Source organism: Pipra filicauda, unplaced genomic scaffold, assembly GCF_003945595.2.
Source record: "Pipra filicauda isolate LSUMZ 115617 unplaced genomic scaffold, ASM394559v2 scaffold226_size1812527_pilon, whole genome shotgun sequence".
NCBI classification, from domain to species: Eukaryota; Metazoa; Chordata; class Aves; order Passeriformes; family Pipridae; genus Pipra; species Pipra filicauda.
Genome location: NW_024104339.1, coordinates 1,688,908 through 1,708,781, shown reverse-complemented (window position 1 = coordinate 1,708,781; position 19,874 = coordinate 1,688,908). Strand labels below are relative to the sequence as shown.

General features: G+C 41.3%; 1 protein-coding gene across 1 annotated transcript in view; it reads left to right on the top strand.

The window, feature by feature from the left end:
* Positions 1-19,874, top strand: part of SDK1 (sidekick cell adhesion molecule 1) — a gene marked incomplete at its 5' end in the record, with an annotated part of 210,307 nt that overhangs the window by 66,696 nt on the left and 123,737 nt on the right. Inside the window, 6 exons of the mRNA XM_039381463.1 lie at positions 2,099-2,293; positions 3,512-3,628; positions 3,882-4,049; positions 5,588-5,690; positions 6,673-6,849; positions 15,342-15,478. Coding sequence (XP_039237397.1) covers positions 2,099-2,293; positions 3,512-3,628; positions 3,882-4,049; positions 5,588-5,690; positions 6,673-6,849; positions 15,342-15,478 — 897 coding nt within the window. The remainder of the gene's footprint in view (positions 1-2,098; positions 2,294-3,511; positions 3,629-3,881; positions 4,050-5,587; positions 5,691-6,672; positions 6,850-15,341; positions 15,479-19,874) is intronic.

The following is a 19,874-nucleotide window of genomic DNA, read 5'->3' as shown; positions in this document are numbered from 1 at the left end:
TTATGAGTACATTTTACTTTATCAGCAGAACAAAAGCATCACAGGTGATTGAAGTAAATGATACGTGTTTATAAAAGTAACAGCAGCAATTGGATGTTGTTTTTCAATCATTCTATGCATTGTTTGTACATCCCTTCCAGGAGTTAATACAGCTTTTGTCTGTATAAAGGGAATAAGTACATCGAGAGAAGATATGAATGGAAGTATAATACAGTAGTATTTAACTCTGGGAGTTTTAAAATTATAATGATGATTATATAGATCTTCTCATAGCACTTTAGCTCTCAGAACATCAAGTGACTGCCAGCATTGCAGTGAAATTCATTGTCTGCAGATGCTCAATTCATCAGTGACATCCCATCCTCCACGCTTCGGTGACACCCTGCTTTTCTCTTGCCCATGAATTTAAAGTCCAACCTTATTGCAAGGGAATGTGGAGCTCTGAGATTTTAAGTGATATGTTTGCCAAAATAACTACTGATTATAAAAACGCCACCTTTGGGGCTGAGCTTTCTTAAATCAGCCTGATACCCTTGTGTTCCTGTGATTAGGAGCCAGCATGTGCCCAGGTGGCCAAGAAGGCCAGTGGCATCCTGGGCTCTATCAGCAATAGTGGGACCAGCAGGGCAGTGATTGTCCCCCTGTACTTGGCACTGGTGAGGTCACACCTCGAGTGCTGTGCCCAGTTCTGGGGCCCTCAATTCAGGAAGGACATTGAGGGGCTGGAGCACGTTCAGAGAAGGGCAACGGAGCTGGGGAAGGGTCTGGAGCACCAGGAGCGGCTGAGGGAGCTGGGGGGGCTCAGCCTGGAGAAAAGGAAGCTCAGGGGGACCTTCTTACTTTCTGCAATTCCCTGACAGGAGAGTGGAGCCAGGTGGGGGTTGGACTCTTCTCCTGGGGAACTTGTGATAGAACAAGAGGAAACAGCCTCAAGCTGAACCAGGGGAGGTTCAAGTTGGACATCCGGAAGAATTCCTTCATGGAAGGGGCTGCCCGGGGAGTCCCCATCCCTGGAGGTGTTGAAGAAACGCCTGGATGTGGCACTCAGTGCTCTGGTTTAGTTGACCCAGTGGTGTTTGGTCAAAGATTGGACTCGATCTTGAAGGTCTTTTCCAACTTTAATGATTCTGTGATTAGCTAATCGCGTAATAAAATACCTGCCTCACTTCAGATCCCTGCATTGGACCCTCAGCTCTTGATCCATTAGGGATTTCTGGGAGGTAAAGATGAAACATTGTCTGATATGAGGAGTGGGATGGGAACATTTGTGTAAGATTGTTCTAGGCCTCTGATATCTCTTGAGGAAAAGAGAATCCTACACTATTTGTATATACTGAGTTTACAGTCACTTCACCCCAGCTGATGGGGATACGATGCAACAAAAATATGTGTGAAATAACTGTCAGGGTTTGTGGAACATACACATGAAAGAAAACAGGAATAAATGCAACTGTGTTATATCTGGGGTAGGATTTTTGTGTCTCTTTATGCCTGCATTTTTCAAATAACAGGTGAAGCTTGAGACTGAATAAAAATAGTCATAATTTAAAGCTATCTCACTGTTGGCAACATGTTGTATGTACATCAGCTCAAACTAAGCTCCTAAATTGGAACTCAAATACAGCCATGTGAGCACTTCATTTTTCATGTGTAATTTGCCATTTCCTTTGTGTTTTGACATCTTAGCTACAGGAGCACAGAGGAATCTTATTTGGGATGGAACGGTCTTACAGACTTGCCACACTGCTGCTGTTTAAGTAGCATGATTCTGGCTTTCAACATGAAATTGCTCTAAATCTTATTTTGTGGTAGCATGAAATATGATTGGGTGAAGAAAGTAATTTGATAACATGTTTTCTCAACATTCCCCCTCCAGTGTTTGCTGGTTTTATTCCCATGTGTTCTGCAGTGTGTTATTACCATTGATGATGTGAGATGCAGCCTCAATTTATCTCAAGCAGCTTGGAAAAGTATAAATAATTGGTGTAGAAAGATGGGAAGAGAGGGATATGACCATAACAGCGCTGAGTGTTTTGACTACCTAAAGCATGTTTTGCACAGACTAAGAGTGAAGTTATTATTTTATTTTTCTTTATAGGTGTTCCCATTCCCACCCTGGTGTGGTACAAGGACTCTGTTCCCCTCAGCAAGCTGGAAAACCCCCGTTACAAAGTGCTGCTGAGTGGTGGACTGAGGATCCACTCCCTGCGCCCTCAGGATGCTGGAATCTTCCAGTGCTTTGCCAGTAACAAAGCTGGGGAGATCCAGACATACACTTACCTGGATGTGACCAGTGAGTAAGGAGCTGTGATACGAGATCCATGAGTTGTCATTTGTGTAGGTGACCCTGCATCCACCAGATTCTCCACCACTCTGTGCTGCTTTAAGTTGACCCACAGAAGCTTGGTTTTCTATCAAGCGTAGCTGCCCCAGCTGTAGGGACCCCCAAAATGCCCCTGTGGCCTCAAAACAATCTGCTGAAGCTTGTGGGAAAACTCTCCATGACATTAGGGGCTTGAGGGGAACACTCCTATTTCACACAGCAAGGGATCTTAGTGAAAGGAAAAAAGAAAAAAAAGAAAAAGGAAGTGTTAATTCTGAAATAACTTCATCTTTCCTTTATACTTCAGTAATTATTTCTACTCTCATGTAATTCTGTTCTGAACTTGAGCTGCTGCTTCGTGATTGTGCATGTTATTATTTTATTTGCCTTTGTCTACTACTGCATTTAGCAGGGGGAAAGAAAGAAAGCTCAAGTTAGATGTCTTTTTTTGGCCAAAAAGTCTGAATAAATGGTTTTGTTAATGAAGTGCACGCTTCTCTATGGGAGAATTACGAATCCTAGTAGTCTCTTTTAAAGGTGATTATTAACAGTCATTTTTGTAATATTAAACTTCTCTTCAGGAAACTGATTTTTAGCCCAAGAGCAGTTTGCACATACTGATCAGAATTCCTATTGGCCCTAGAAAATAGATCAGCCCCAGTTCAATATATATCTAGGAAACTGGAGGAAAAAAACTGTAATAAAATGCAACTGGGGGAAAATGTAAGAGAGAAAGAAACTTGGAAAGTGTCTTGGATAAGACTCAGGTTCTAAATTCTTTTGGCTGACATTTAAGTTTCAAAGTTAATGCCTTTCTCAAGTTGCTTTTCATCCTAAAGAATTCTATTATGAAGATGAAGGAAAATAGTTTTGTTTATCTAGATTTCTCAACTTCCCCCCAAACACTCATTTTGAGCTTTATCTTCCATCTTCTGTAACCCATCTGACTTGTACAGGTACAGGCACTGATAGATTTTTATTTTCCATGTAGGTAATAAACAGGATTAGACAATTCCTAGGAGATGAATAAGGAAAGGTTACAGTCACTGCTGAAAGGTTTTCATGTCTTATTGTCATGTCCTTCTCCACGATCAGCTCTATAAAAGTGGATGTAAAGTAGTCCGTGATAATAGGTAAAGGATCTTTCTGAGAGCTGATGCACTGAGTTTTTTGAACTTTTGATTCTAGACATTAAACCAGCATTTATCCAGCCTCCAGAGGATACCACAGTCACGGAGGGCATGACTGCAGTGCTGACCTGTGAAGTATCAGGGGCTCCAAGACCTGCCATCTCATGGAAGAAAGGTAACATTATTAACTTGTGGCAAAGCTGTAATCCACGTTTTTCTGTCCATTGCTATTACTGAGGTTCTGTAGATCCATTTAGTGCCTCTTTCTTCCTTCCTGTGGCGCCGTGAGCAGCGGGTTTGCTGTGGGGCTGCCGTGAGCCGGTGGCCTGGGCAGGCTGGAACAGTTTGTTGGAAGAACTGGAATTGCAGAGCTTAATCCCTGAGCCTACGTGACACTAATCATGCTGCTTCTCCCTCCTGTGTTTCAGGGAAGCAGATCTTAGCCAGTGGCTCAGTTCAGATTCCTCGCTTCGTTCTTCTTGAATCTGGAGGGCTCCAGATAACACCCGTTTTCCTCCAGGATGCTGGCAATTATACTTGCTGTGCAGTCAACTCTGAAGGAGCTCTGAATGCTTTTGTGATGCTGACAGTGTGGAGTAAGGATAATGCTTTGTTTAAAGTCTAACTTTAATCAAGTATTAATCAGTTTTTGTTGTATGCTCAGGAAATTTTCATAAGTAATTATGCTTTTCTCGTTAATAGAGATACTTGTATGATTTAATGGGAATAATGTATCTATTTTAGGAATCCCATCACAAATACCCTTTTTGTTTGTAAAATTATGCATATAAATCTCTATTTTGTGAAAGGAAGCGTATTTAAATAGAGCTTCAATCACACAGTTTTACTCAGGTTTTGCTTTGGCGTCTCGCATTGCAAGTCAGACCTTTTAACTGTGTGGTGCATATTTAGCATTTGTTAATCCCCAAACTGCAAGCTGAATCAGCCACATTTTTCCTTTTGAACTTGGGAATACCTGAAAACATTACTAGTAGTAACTGTAATGTACTTGTGTCATATGGCCATCTTATTTTTGTTTTGACAGTTATGGAGTTGACACTATGGATATCAGGATGCTGTAAACTGAATAATATCCAGGTGTATGGATCAAGTAAAGGAGATCCTTCCTATTTATTCTCAAAGCTATGGTTCTTATATGTACTAAAGATAGTTCCTAGTCATTGTACTGCTTCAGAGGAGGGAAAGAAAAGTGAATATAACCTAATGTTTGTGTGGCAACAGCACCATCATAAAGCCAGAAGTCATGCATAGGTACATCAGGAATAATGCTAAAAATTCCATGCTGTAAGAGTCAGCTTTTGATTTTGCTGATGATTCCTTCTTGTGCATGTATGAGGTGTCTCATGCTGATTATCTCTGCAGGGATTTGGGACTGATTAACATTATCCACATATCTTCCATACTCATCCTGGTTGTCTCCCTGCCTCAGCTGATACTATCTGCTGCTGCTCCTGCATGTTACACATAATAGAGATCTTCCACACTGGATCCTGTTGCTGTAGTTACAGCAATTACTGTGTTCTGGGGCTCCAGGAGGGGCCTGAATAAAGATGTTCTGAAATGTTTGAGTAAACAACATACCTTTCTTATGTGGAAAATTTGTCTATTAGAAGCTCCTCCTCCTTTAGCCTCTGTCCTGGATTTGATGAGATCGTAGGGTGCCACTTAAGTTTCTCGTTCTTGGCCTTTTTCTAGTGCATTCTTCTCTGGGCAAGTTTTCTTTGGTTTTGTTTGTGTTTTCCCTGCTCCAAACAGTGTGACTCGTTTCCTGACTCTTTGCGTGCTCAGATTCCTTCATAATACACCACAAACATACTTGTTGCCATATGACTTTAGGGAGTTGCCCCCAGCCAAGTGAGAGTTCACACAGCTTTAGCTTCTTCTGCTCTCACCACCCTGGGCTCGTGCTCGTGCCCTCTGCTGCTCTGTCTCTCTGCACCCCACAGTGTGTCAGCTCTCCTTGTCACAGTGACTTTAGAGGGAGGGGGAGCCTTCACAGCAGAGGCTTGAAGAGCTTGCTTTGAATGACAAAAGCTCGGTGGCCGCTCTCTGAGTGAATATCCAAGTCAAAATGCCGCAGTTTCACCTGAGCTTTGGCTTGTGCTGCTTTCAGATCGCACCTCCATCGTGCGCCCTCCCGAGGACAGCACCGTGATCAAAGGAACCACAGCCACCCTGCACTGCGAGGCCACTCACGATCCCAGAATTTCAATCAGGTTGGTGGTGTCACTCCCTGTTTGTGTGGTTTATCCCAGCTTAATTTTGTAATCTGTGTGAATAGCATTAGGTGAAAAGTTTCAGGACCCCAGATTTTCACAGCAGACCCCTGATTACTGCATTATAAGGTTGTACACTGTATCATTAATCATATAAATCCCATCTTCCATTTCAGCCTTATGTATTATTTACAATGAGCTATGTTCCACTTCATGACTTCAATATAGCCTTCCATGATTTTACTGTCAAGGTTAATACACTATCAATAAAACCAACTTGTCAGAAGCCGATACTTAATGAGAGTAAAAGCCAAAGAGAAGGAATAGGATTTCAGAAGTGTTTACTCTGGGGTGCATAAAAGCCACACAAGAGATGCCCGTGTTTTTGGAAACACATCAGTAACTTGGGCTTATATTCTGCTTTAACTGTATAAAGGAAAGCAAAATTTGTATGAACTTTAAAATTCATACTAGACCATTTAGAGGAAGCTCAAAATCTTAAAATCAATTTGCCATGAACATTTATGTAGTCTGAAAGCAACATGAAAGAAACTGCAAGGGAGAGGTTGGAGGGTGCTCAGAGGGTGAACTGCAGAAAGAACTTCAGAAAGAGAAATACAGGCATAAAAATTTTGTGTAGAGATAGGTAATTGTGAGACCATGGGTTATACACATCCCTGGGAAACGTTGGTGTGTGATGGGCTTATGAACTTGGACATATTTGAATACTTCACCTTTTCCATGTAAAATATATATAATATTGTTTGTAAAATATAGAATGTCTTGGTTGGAATTACTTTTCTCTTTCTGATCACTTGATCTGAAACTTAAATTTGTAAGAGGCACTGCTCGTGAAAGTAACTGTAGGGACCTGTCCTCTTTAACACGTGATGACAGAAGCTGATACCTTATAGCAGAGTTCAGATAAATCTATTTTGACATTCTTATGAGTAATCAATAACTGAAACATTGTAATACTCAGGTATCTTTGGAAGAAGGACAGTGTTGTAATAAATCCATCCAGCAGTTCCAGGATCACAGTGGAGAAAGATGGAACCCTCCTCATCAGCCAGACATGGTCAGGTGACATTGGAGATTATACCTGTGAGGTCATTTCTTCTGGAGGAAACGACTCCAGAATGGCTCGACTAGAAGTGATGTGAGTATTCCATCTTAGATAAACTCTACGCTTGGTTTCAGATGCATTTTTCTAGCATTTAATTCTGGGTGCTCTGGACGGTTTGGACTTTTTTAGGGGAAATAAGGCCTGGTTCATTTCTAATTAAATTGCCTCTAAATGTCCTGCCCTTTGCATGCTGCCATGCTGCTTGGGCTTCCACACAGCTGGAGCCTTGGAAGTTACTCCAACTGCATCTCTCTGAATCACTACATCTGCATTTCCAGCTGGTGTGAGTGAGCTCAGGGGGTAAAGATTGAGAGGTGGTGGTCCACCTGTAGATAGTACAAGTGGACAACCACAGGGGACTGTAGAGTGTGTAGGTGGCACAAAATGGATGGGGGAGAGTTGATACACTCGAGGGTAGGGCCACCATTCAGAAGGAATTAATTAGATTGAGAAATGGTCCCAGAAGAACCTTACAAAATTCAGCGTGGACAAGTGCAATGTCTGCATCTGGGGAGGAATAACCTTTTGCAGGAACACAGTCTGGGCACTGATCCCCTGGTAGCAGTTCTGCTGGAAAGAACCTGGGGATCTTGGTAGGCAGCAGCTGAACATGATTCAGCTGTGGACCTGTGGGCACAGAGCAGGCTGTGAACATCCTGGGCTGTGCTTACACAGGCAGAGCAGATTGAGGGACATGATTCCCTCCTCCTGTTTGACATTTATTAGTCTGCATCTGGAATACTGTCTCCAGTTTTGACTGAATAAACTGGTCTGATCTGATGGCTGACCCTGCTTTGAGCACAAGTTTGGGCCAGAGACCTTCTGAGCTCCTTTCAAACCTGGATCCTTCTATCATCCCATGCTGTAGGGCTTTCCCATAAAGCCCAGGTGCTGTGCTGTGATGCCAAGGTTTGAAAACAAGAAAATGTTTCCTTCTTTTTAGTGTTTTTTCTCTGTTAAACATTTATCAGAATAGCTGGTCCCTGGACAGGCATTGCTTACTCTTGCATTCTTTTGATACATCATTTTTCCAGGGGAAAAAAAAAATATTTTTATGTATGACTTTCTTTATTTCTAGGGATCTTTAAAAATAAAAACAAGGAGATGCTTAAAGTGCCGTTCAATTCTGGAAAAGGATTATAAAAATGTCATTACAGGGTTCCATATTTTCTATTTCTGTCATCCCACTGGGGTGAAGTGCACTTCCGTTTTATTTTTATCACTAAAAGCAACAGCTGTGGTTTTGGTACGTGTGTGGAGCAGATCAAATGAAAAAGAAGGTGATGTTTTATGTAGAGTTATTTATTTATTTATTTGCTCGAGTAGTGCCGCGTGCTTTAATTGAACTAAAATTGCGTCCGTTTCTGCTGGTCATGCCCGACGTCTCTGAGAAGACGGCAACTTGTGCAGTTGGCAGTGTAATGAGTTCACCTCTGAGATTTGCTATGCAGAGGGCTGTTTGACACAGCATTATTCTGACAGTGCCAAGGCTGCATCAGATGCCCATTTTCAGAGAGCGGTCATACATTCTTTTTCTAATTAAGCGCTCCTCAGCTCTCCTCCCGGAGTGCGTTTCACTGCTGGTTTGCATCCAAGAGCACGAGACAATTCCAAATATATTGCTGCCCCAGAACCACGCTCGCTCTTCTCTGAGGCGCGTTTTGAATGGAGGGCAGAAAATTACGGAGTAAAGACTGAAAAGAATGGTAAAACCTGGGCTTTGAAGCAAAGCCATAAATATGTGCTAAACACTTCAGCGGGGTGACGGTTTTTTAATCCTTGATAGCAAAAGATGCCCTGTGCAGCCCAGTGCAGCACGGCAGATGTGTTTGCTTGCAGTTCCCTCTTGACTGGTGAGGAGCCTTTTTATGGTCCATAAAATCTGGGCTAGAAGTTGGCTGGGAGAGGCACATCTTGTGTGCATTGCTGAGGCACCCCAGCTGTTCCAGTTGTTCTGGGTGGCTCTCCATGCACTGGGACTGGCTCTTAATCCTGTATCTCTGCTTCCTGTGATGTTCTGTTGCTGATCAGCCATCACCTGTTTTTCCTGGAGGAGTTAAAGAAATCTATCAGACCCACTCTTTTAGAGGACTTGAGTAACTGATAAGTCACTCAATAATACCTTGAATTGTGACATTTCATTTCAAAGCAGTGCTGCAGGTAGTGCAATACTGCCAAAGAATATTGCATTTCTTTGCTGCTTTCATCATTATCGTTTGGCTCAGCAGCACAGATCTGTGAGAAGGAGAGATACATGATACAACAGGAGTGAAATGAAGAAGAAAATATGTGGAAAGAAAATGTCTGAAGTAAAGCCGAAATTGAATTCCAGCTTGTATACGAATGACAGATCTATAACATTCCCTATTCTCCCGGATAATTCTCTTGTGCAGAACATTAACAAACAGGGCATGTACATTCCCATCGATGAGCACTTACACTTCAGTGCCTTGAGTAGCACTAATGTCAGACAAATGTTCAAAGGAGGCCTCTCAACCAATTACAGGCTGGAGCAGTCACCAGTGGATAATATCATACCCTACCTTGCCTCGTCTGACAACTCCAATTGTCTCTCCACCTTTTTTCCCCCAGGAACGAACATGTTCCTCCTCTACCTCTGTGCACGTCAAGAGGAATTTCCAAAGGCACAAATAAGTTTGTTACTGATTTCTGTTTAAACTGATTCAATTCAAAACCATTGACCTTCAGGGCGACCTTCAGTTATTTAATCTCTGAGTGGACTGGTTTTCTAATCTGTGAAAAGAAGGAAAGAAAGCTTTCTTCCTTTGTCTTCCCTTGTTGAAAGACAGGCTTGGGGAGAAAGGCAGTGTTCCTGGCTGGAAGAACCTACACTGATAGCACAGCACATAAGCATTGGTGGTGCAAGCAGGATGGATCATTTTTCTCAGCGGGAAAGAAGAAATAAAATATTTGAAAAGAAAAGCCAGAAAACTAATGAAGAACTTGCAAAAGTGCAGCCAAAGGTTACCTTGCTCATCAATTTTGCACTGATGGTACTTGGGCACAGAAACTAATTGCTAGTCAAGATACTCTATTCATTTGTCTTCCCCCTAAATGTGTTTATTCTTCATGTACATCACTTGATTTGATTTGCACGAGGTAAAACATTTGCGAGTGATGTTTCTCTTCTACAAGAGATAGATTTTAATTTTGTACTTACTTTTTTTTTTTCTCCTACCAGAGTTTCTCAGCTGCATATACAGAAACATTTGCAGGTCTTTTGGTGGTGAGCTTCTGCCTCTCTTGCATCCCTCCAAGTCATAGGATTTGATCCTGAAAATAATTGCATGTTATGAAACATCCCAGCTTCATTTAAGCTTACTTTTATAGTCCTGTAAATACCACCCTGAAATACATATAGAGGAAAAAAGGCTCATTCCTAAAGCTGCATAAGCTGAGTTATCACAATGTATCACTCACCTGATGGGAAACTGTGCTGATTCCAGCTCAAAGTATCCTGAAGATTCTCAGTATGTATAAAATATGCAGAATTACCACTATCTGTGCCTGATGATACCCACTGCTCAATATCAGCCCGTCTGCAGCCCATGCTAAAGAATCTCTTTGTTGTATGAATGTGACTGAAAAGTATGGTAATGCTGCATTGTTGGAAAAATCAAAGCCCTCTACAAGCCTCTGTTATGTCACAACATATAGTAAAACCTTTTAGGCTCTTTTTCTATGCAAAAATATGGGAAGGACAATGTAATACAGAAATAGACAATTTATTCCTGGCAGCAAGTTCATCTTTTTTCAGTTCCCTTTCATCAGAGAAAGAACTATTATTGTTCTGTCTTCTTCAAAAGCAGGAGAGGGGAGCTAACCACTTATAATAAACCCCAGTGGGTTGCCAAGAATGCATAGTATTGCCTTTGTCAACCATCCATACGTGAATTTTGATGCCCTTTTTACTAGAGTATTTATAATTGCTGCTTCTTCCAATTTCTTCCCAATATATCCCATAAAAATAGCTTGATTACTAAAATTAAAATCAGTATGACCAACACAGAATAAGAGATCAAAATGACATCCCACTACAAATGTATCTTCATCTGGATCCCATATCCCTCGGTTCCAATAGCCCACCTCTTCTCTTTTCTGCAGGGAGTGAAAGCAGGAAGAATGTCAAACTTGAAAATATATTATTCCTTCCTCACTGGAAAGAAAGCTTCTATTTATTTTTCCAAGCTCTCTATTGAGATGTCATCCAAGAAGCAAGGTTCACTGCTGAGTCTAAATGCACTTGATACTCAAAAGAGAAATATCACCCAGAAACGCACTCAGAAATAAATGCCATTGTGTCTGTTTGTCGTTGAAGGTATAGCAGAAATGTAGGTGTTTTCAGCAAAAAAAAAGCATAAAATTCAAAACCCTGTTGGTGACCAACAAAATAAAATGGGAAATAAATCTGAGTGCTCTGGAACTTGGCAACTGTTTAATTTCAAAAATTTGCCCCTTTATAGACCTACGAGAGACAAAAAGCCTCAAGACTCGGGGCTGCCTTGAAAGAGTCCTTCCTGTGTTTAGAAATTGGAGAGGATTCTTTTGCAAGGGAAACTGGAGAGACCCGAGCAAGAGTTGACACGTTTCTTAATTTAAAACATTATGAACTTTTATGAGCGGAGCCATCAGGGCTGAGAGCTCTGTCAGCCCTCCTGCCTCGGCTTCTCGCCGCGTTATCGGCCGGAGCAGATGAACCACCTGCTCCTGAGCAGAACCCGCGTGGTGGACCTGATTTAGGAAATCATTTCTGAAATAGGAGCAGGGCTTTTCATAAACTGACAAGAAAACTTGTTTAATCTCCTGTGCCTTTTTAGTAATCCCCTCTTCAGTCACAGTCTCTCTAATTACCTGCTGTTGGACCATTTTTCTCAGAAGTCTCTCCAAACCATGTCTGGTTTATTTTCCTCAGCAAATAGTCTGCTTTTAGCTAATTTTATAAAACGCTCTGTGTGTTTGCTGAGTGAATTTTTCAGCTGCCCTCTGGCAGTGATGAGCTGACTCAAAACATTAGGGTTTCTGTTTTGAACATGTATCATTTACAATGGGCTAATATTTCTCTCCTAGATTGTCACAACGACTTCGTGTTCTTTTCTTGCAAATCTGCTATTTTAATTGCTTTGTCAGAGTCCCCTCAGGTCACCTTGGTGGCAGTGCCATTAACCCTGGGCTTATCTATCAATTACAGATTTTTAAAGTGTCCATGAACATATTTTTCTATCATACAAAGTAAGTTATGGAAAACTTGCCTCCATGCAACTCTTCAGCATTTAGAGGAGTGAGGTCTTCCAATATTCTGTATTGAAAAACTTTCATATATTTCCTATTTGGGGCTTCAGTGAACAAAAGAAAGATAATAATGCTAGAATTACACTGCCAGTGTCTGGTCAAGGGGTGTTGAGTGCCCTGGGTGTAATTGTACTAAACCTCATCCGCTTTCGTGGTGCATAAGAAGGTGAGCAGTTCTAGTCTGAGGTCCTTCTCATCCTGAAAAGGGGTTGAAATTAGCATTCCCTGCAATAATTTCTTGGATGTTAGCAGCAAGGAAAAGTAATTCTCTTAAAGGAAAAATAGAAGCAATGATCTCTTTGGGGAACGTGAATATTCATGATGGTGGTACAGGTCTCATTTATCATCCCTTCCACACAGTATGTGGTAGAAAATGAGAAGGAGACAAAGTGTAAGTGCTTGCTAAAGTAGAAATTACCACTTATTAATCTCTGCTTTTGTATACTACAAAGAGAGAAGTACACTTCTGTGCCGAAATGTCGTTGTAGTTTTAAATATTTATTTCTGCCCAGGTGTGTGTCTTAAGCACTTGTTCTGTCTGCCTTGAGGGACTTAAATCTGTAAGCACCATCTGTTGCTGGTTGGTGTGGACACATGGCTAAAGACTATGATATCAGTGAGAAGGTGTCCTGTATGGCTGCAGCTCATGCTGCTCAATCTCTGAACAGAAAGTGCTTGTTTCCTTCACCCTGCTGACTGATTATCATTGTCAATCGAACAGAATAATCAACTAAACCCAAATCCTGAGTAAACAAAACCCCATGTTTAAACTCGGTTTGTGTGTTAAAAGAAAAACAGGAAAGAGGGAATGTCCGCTGTTCTTCAAAAGTCTTCTGAGACTTGTACATTAAGAAAAAGAGGCTCAACTTTAAGTCTTGTAGCCTCTGTCTTCAAGTGAGCTGTTGATCGAGCCCTTCTAATGTATGGGAGATCAAGATTAGTAAATGCACATCCTGAAAATATCCTTAATATGTACCAGGGGTGCTTTTTTACTTCCCAGAAAAGCAGCTACATGGGGATAAGTTTGCTGTGAGCTCCCCCTCAGCTATTCCTACATTGCTACTTCTGTGACCATCATCTTCCAGAAGGAGCTGAAGCCATGACCCACCTCTGAGCTCTTCCCCATAGGGAGTGTTGATAAATGACATGGGGACTGGGACTTCAGTGAACCATGTAGCAACAAGACGTTTCACTCTTTCCTTCAGTAATTATCTTTGCCAGCTTAATCACAAAAACTTTTCCAACCAGCTTGCTTAGGACATAATGATAAATTGTAGCAGAGGTTTAATGTTTATTATAATTTAATGTTTCATTCAAAATTAAGTAGCACACTCCTGTAGTCCCTGGGTAAATGGCCGTATCTTAGACTCCCTCTCCACACTTTTCAATGACAGCCTTTCTCTGCCATTCTCTCTCAGGCCAGCTGCCCTTCTGCTTTGTTTCCAGGTCCCCTTCATCCCTAAACTTAACTCATCCAAAATTTTACAGTGCTGTGTTCAAAATCTGCTTCCTTCGGGCCCAGCCCAAAAGTGGCCCTGTCTGAGCTGTCAGTGCGTGCCCAGATCTAAGGGAGAGCTCAATCAGCCCAAACTCCTCACGATCAAGGCATCTCAAGCAAGTGATTTAATGAAGTTAAGATCTGAATCACACCCTGAGGTGTCATTCCATGTTTATTACAGAAAGAGCCTGGGGTCGCCGTGCTGCTAATTTTGTTATGCATTTAAAGTCAAATGAGACGAGACAAGACTTTAAGTCTTGGGTTTAGCCTTAGGAAGCATCAGCCCTTCTAGCCTGGAGAGAGGTGGGCAGGGAAGTGCCTTCTACTTGCGTTGCCTCATTAGCTCTGTGTTTTTCTTACCACTCCTTGGCTCTCCCAGCGATCTTTATTTTTTTGGGTGCTAACTCCACAGTGTGTCTCCCTCAGAAACACGTAAACAAAAGCATTCGCAGTTTTAACAGAAAAATAATAAAGCTATTGTCTGGCTCTCCATATGTTCCTCAATCTTCCCGTAGAAGCCAAAATCCAGGACATATTTATTGTTCTGGCCTAAAGCCAGAGCCTGTATTTACTTTTGTGAGTGGCTGAGGAGTTTGTGGTTTTTAAATAACTGTGAGCCTTCAGTACATGATACATTACACCCAGGAATTACTGTGTTTTTAAATTAAGCCTGTGAAGTACCCTTGTGGCTTTCTGCCCTGGCCAGGAGCTGTGGAAGGGTCACCCTCAGCTTTCCCAGGGAGGAGGGAAGGTTGAATGGGTAAAAACTGTCCCTCCTTGCTTTTCCTTCACTATGAGATCCTTGTCCTCCTTAGGAACAGGATGATAAGGAGCAGAAATCATGCTCAAGTATAATGCTGAAGGGCTTTTATCTCTTAAAACACATCAGCATCGAAGGGCTGCAGTAGAATTTAGTGTTCTCACTGCACTGTGCAGCCTCCCACTTCCAGCCAATGAGTACAAATGAAATGTTTTTCCACAAATTTCCTTTATGTGGAGAAATTACACATTTTAATTGAACTGCTGTTTTATTTTTGTTTTTTTAATGTTTCATTTGGTATTTCCATGGGGTTTCTGCAGGCATTTTTGCTACATTTTCTGGTTGGGTGCTCCCAAAAAAATCCTTATTATAGGAAGGAAGGATTCTACCCATGACAGGATAAGCCTGAATCCCCAAGTAAATCAAGCTGTTCTGTAGCCTAAGAATACATATGGTAATTTTGATTCGTAGCTCTGTGTGGATAGTGTCAATGTCTTCTGCTTCCTTGAGTATGAAAAATTCCATGTTAAATCATATCTCCCATGTGTTTTACTGTTTATACGTATTATGGCTGTCACATTGCTGGGACATCATTGTAAGAAGGGAGAAAAAGTGAGAGAGGAAATTTATTGACCAAGTTGCTCAGTCACAAACCGTATGAAAATTGGCTTTTTTCCACATTTAGCAACATTTCCATTAGCTGTTCTAAGCATCAGCCTTGGGACTTTCAGCATAAATTATTTTTTTTCCCCCCCAAATAGGATAAAATTGTGAAGAACTCAGAGATGTCTTTCATTTATTTAATTGTACAATAGCTGCTGGTGGTTTTATATCTATCATCGTACAAGGCTGGTGTCGTCTGCCTTTCACTGCCTGTAAGACTGTATAGCTGAATGAAATGTAGATTAATTTTTATATGCTTTTTTTTTTGTCCTTCCTTTCTCTTTTCCTTGACAGTGAGCTGCCTCATTCCCCTCAGAATCTTCTGGCCACTCTGAATTCCTCCCACAGCCGGAGCGTGATGCTCTCCTGGGTGCGCCCCTTTGATGGCAACAGCCCCGTGCTCTACTATGTGGTCGAGCTCTCTGAGAACAGTAAGTAAAGTCAGATATATTTCAACCTCACGTTGTTCTTAATTGTTCAGACTCACCTTTTACCAGAGCTGCTAACAAAATGCTGCTGTAGTTTGCTAAATGAGAGACATCATGCACAAAGGGGAAGCTCTGGGTTTTTAAACTCAGCTGTTTGCACACTGAAAGAGTGAGACAACAAAGAAGCCTGAGATGGTGAAATTGTTACACAGGAAAGGCTTAGTTCCACCTCCAGTGTTGCCAGCCAGACTTGAGGCACAACAGCTCACTCCTCAGTGCTGTAAACCAACAGTAATCTGTTTCTTCCCATTGTTGTCTTTTTCTCCAATTTCTTAGATATCTTGATGCATTCAGAGCCCCAATTTCACCTCAAAATTGCAGGCAGGGTGATAATACAAGGAACTGGTGGTCTGTCAAAGGAAAAAACTTGGATGTCAGTAAGAGCTACTGTCTTACCTGTATATGGGCTCATATATTTTCTCTGCTTTCCCTAGATTATCATTTTACGTTGTTCTTTTAGGTGGGTGGTTGAGGATACTTGAGTGAGATATCCAGGTATCTTCCTGGGTTACAAACCTGGCCATTGTGAATTGCCACTTCTTCCAGATTTATCATGCTCTGTGCCTGGGCCTCTGTGGCTCTCAGTTTGCAAGGTTATTCAGGGACATTGCTAATACCTCCTTAGGAGTTGATGGAAAGATGAGGTTATATGGAAATCGGTCACCTTGGCAATACTTTCTAATCTCTATCACCCTAGGAGCTGGAAATCCAAGCTGAACAATTGATTCCTGATGAAAAAATTAAGAGCATCACTTTTTCTGACGTGTGGAAATTAGTCACTGCATAGTTGAACGTGAAGCACTCCTGATTTCTGATTATCTAGAGAGCAGCAGTTTGTTTTGCCACACAGAGAGCCTGAGAGGAAACTTGGGTTTCAGATCACATACAACCCTTTTGCTTTGCAGGCTGAAGTGCATAACTTTTCAGATGTGGAGGTCCCAGAACTGATGATCTTGACAACTGTTAAGCAAAGTGCAGGTTTCTAATCCAAGCAGAAATCCAAAGTCATGCCCGGAACTGCTGTCCTTAAAATAGTCCTGTTTAGGCAAAGACTCCTGATCTTTCTGTAATGAATGATTAAGAAAAACCAGTGTCCTGCATTCCCCCTCTACCTTTTTATCACAACCTTCCTTTTTATTTTCGCTCTTCTCTGCTTTCTTACTATTGACTACAGGCAAGTAACTACCTTTCTGCTTTTCCTTCCCTGTTCTTTCACCCACGGATGAAACACCCTTGTGTTTCTTGTTTTCCAGTGGCTTTGACAATGACAAGCCAAAGAAGTCCCAGTCTGGGAGCACAGTGCAAAGGTCCTAGGGCTGTATTTACACAGACACAGCACAGAGCTGGCAAAACATGTGAACCTGGGTCCTGCAGGGGGCTGCATTGGCTGGGGAGAGTCCCTAAAAGAAGAGGTGCAGTTCACTCAGTACCAGGAGAATCATGGAATTGCTTGAGTCGGAAGGGACCTTAAAGGTCATCTCGTTCCATCATCCATCTTGTGTCATGGAGAAGTTTGAAGACCTTTCAAGTCCCTTTCTAGCAAGGTTGTATAGCAACGGGGTAAATGTGCTGTCATTTTATAATTTTATAATTAATTCACTGAAATTTGTCAAAGGCTCAGCGAAAATCAACAATAATTCTTCGGAAATGGTGCAGACAATCCCTCAGAACTCCACAGGATGCTGTGAACCATTGCTCACTCCACGATAGATAAAATAATTTTGGCTGATGGCATTGCAATCTGCCACTGAGAGGGTCTCATTATCCCAAATCCCAGGTATATGTACTTCAGCAGCTTGCAGCTGCAAAAGCCAGCCACACACTGGGTTTGCTGTGAATTGAGCATCTTAACTCCCAGATATACTCTAGGTCTTGCTGTCCTTTAAATTTTTGTCTTTATTTACTTTGCTTATATGTGCAGTGTCCAAATGGCTACCCACAGAAGTAGGACTTGAATATTCCCTTGAATGTTCCACTCTTGCTGTGCTCTCTCATTTCATATATTCTTGCTCAGCTTTACAGTTGCCAACAGAATAGCACAACATCATCAGTGTCTCTGGTTTGGAAAGCTGACTGTAACGTCTGCATATTGTCACTGTCTTGGTTTGGTTTTTATTTTCCTGAAGTTTGTTTTTCAGAGTTATTTTGATCTCAGTGGGGCGTGGTTAATATTTAGTTTCTCCAGACCTCCTACGCCTCTGGAAACCACCACCTTCCCTTTGTTCCCACCCTTCCCTAGCGCTGTTTGTGAACGAAGCTGACGTTTGATCTTGTGTGGGTATAGTTTGGTCTGATAGGACTGTGCAGGAGCTCTCTTTGCTTTTCAAAGACAATTTCCTTTTGGGTTTTGTGCTGCAGAAAGAGCGACTGTCAGGGAGGCAGCAAACACCCTCCATGAGCTCCTGTGCCGGCGTCGGGAGCTCTGTCACTGTCACAGCAGCACAAAACACAATGTGCTTCACATCCCAATCCCCCTTGGCTTTCACACGTGTGAAGGGTAGGGAGGGACATCAGAATTATGATTTATTTTCCAGTTAGCAAATCTGCACAGAAGACTTTGTTGTTAGTTCTGTGGAGTTTGAATATGCGGGGTTTGCTTTGCAGTCACAGGTGCCAAAACATAGCCCGGTGGGTTTCGTTTTTTTTTTTTTTTAGCTGTTTTGCTTCGGATAATTTTCTAAGAGCTTTAGGATCCATTGTAAGTTTTGAAGCACGTACCATAAATGAATACACAATAACAATATCTGTTGCAGAGAAATAGCTGAAGAGGGTTCAAAATAATGAGTATGAATTTCAGGGGTTTAATTACCAGCTGCATTAGAGAGAGGCGTGTCACTCCACCTGGCATGGATTAGAACTCCTTTTCATTAATATCAATTCAGTAAAGAGATATAAAAACCTTATTTTAATTAGAGGGAAAAAACAGTGGCAGATCGTGCACATAAATTGCTGGAAATATGAACGACTCTAGCCACCTAATTTTTAAAATGAATGTATTTGGCACAATGCAATAATTCTCAAATTACAAGTATTCACAGTAGACTGTGTCTGTGGGTGACTTGAGACATATGGCCTTAAACATTTGGGGGCAAATTTATAATCTAATTTGAAAAACACAGTTCCAGGGAAACACAGTCATTAAGTATTCCTGCCCACACAGAGCCAAGAATGTGAACCTTGATTTGAAATAGGATTTTCAAATAAATAGTACCATGCATTGCTGTCATTTGCACTAATATAATTTTGGATGTTTCATGACCTGTTTAGCCCCTGTTGCGATTATACCCAGGAATTCCAATGAAGTCTCTTCATGGTGTTAGAAGGGGATATGCTTAATTTTATTCCAAAGAGGTTTAGACTTAAGGAATTAATCAAAAAATATTCTGAATAGGCTTTTAACTGAAGAAATGAATTAAGACTTAAAGAATTCTGCTGAGTACAATTAAGATAAAAGCCCATTTTTGTTTTATTGTATTCTGGGATATCTGTGCTGTGTGATGTAATGATATAACTCAGATTCATCACATTGTGCCAATGAGGAGATAATAAAAGCTCCCGTGGAAAGCATCTGTACATGCTTAACTTAAAACCTATGAATTGTCATCCCAAATTTGGTAGGAATATTCAAGTGGCAAAAACTTAAAACATTGATAAACCATTGCAAAAATCAAAGTAAAACTGTTTGTTACAGTTGTGACTCACATCTAAACAGGATAATGTTAGGATACTTTTTCTCAGGCCACTGGTAGTCCTTGTTTAAGTCCTACCAAACAAAGGATGAACCACCTAGCTTTTATGTGGATTTTTTGCAATATCATTTTGTTATGAAGGTTTGAAAGAGGGATTTAGTGAACTCCAGCAGTACAGCAAATTCCAATACTACCCATCTATGCAAATCCCCCTGGAGATGGAAAGAGATGGAAATGTGCTCCAAACTTGCAAAAATCAGCTTTCTGCAGTAGATCTAAACTGTAATATCAAATTAGAAATGATTTTTGAGGAATTTGCAATTAATGCATGAACTGAAAGGTAGATGGGGAAATACAGAAGCAACACCTCTCAGCCAGTAACCAGAGTTACTGAATGCATCACAAGCACATCCAAAAATTCTTGACAGATCAAAAGTAATTTCTAAAACCCCACCATGACATTGTAAACTAGAGAGCAGCCTGTGAGATTCTTCATTTCCAATAAATGAACTTGCAGAGGCAATCAGAGTTAATTCAAAATACCCAATATCCCTAAGACAGCTAAACATGGAAGTTGTTCAGACAGTAGCAATTACAGGGGAAGAGCAAGCAGAGCCCAGAGTACATTCTGGGCAGCTTAAGTTAAATGA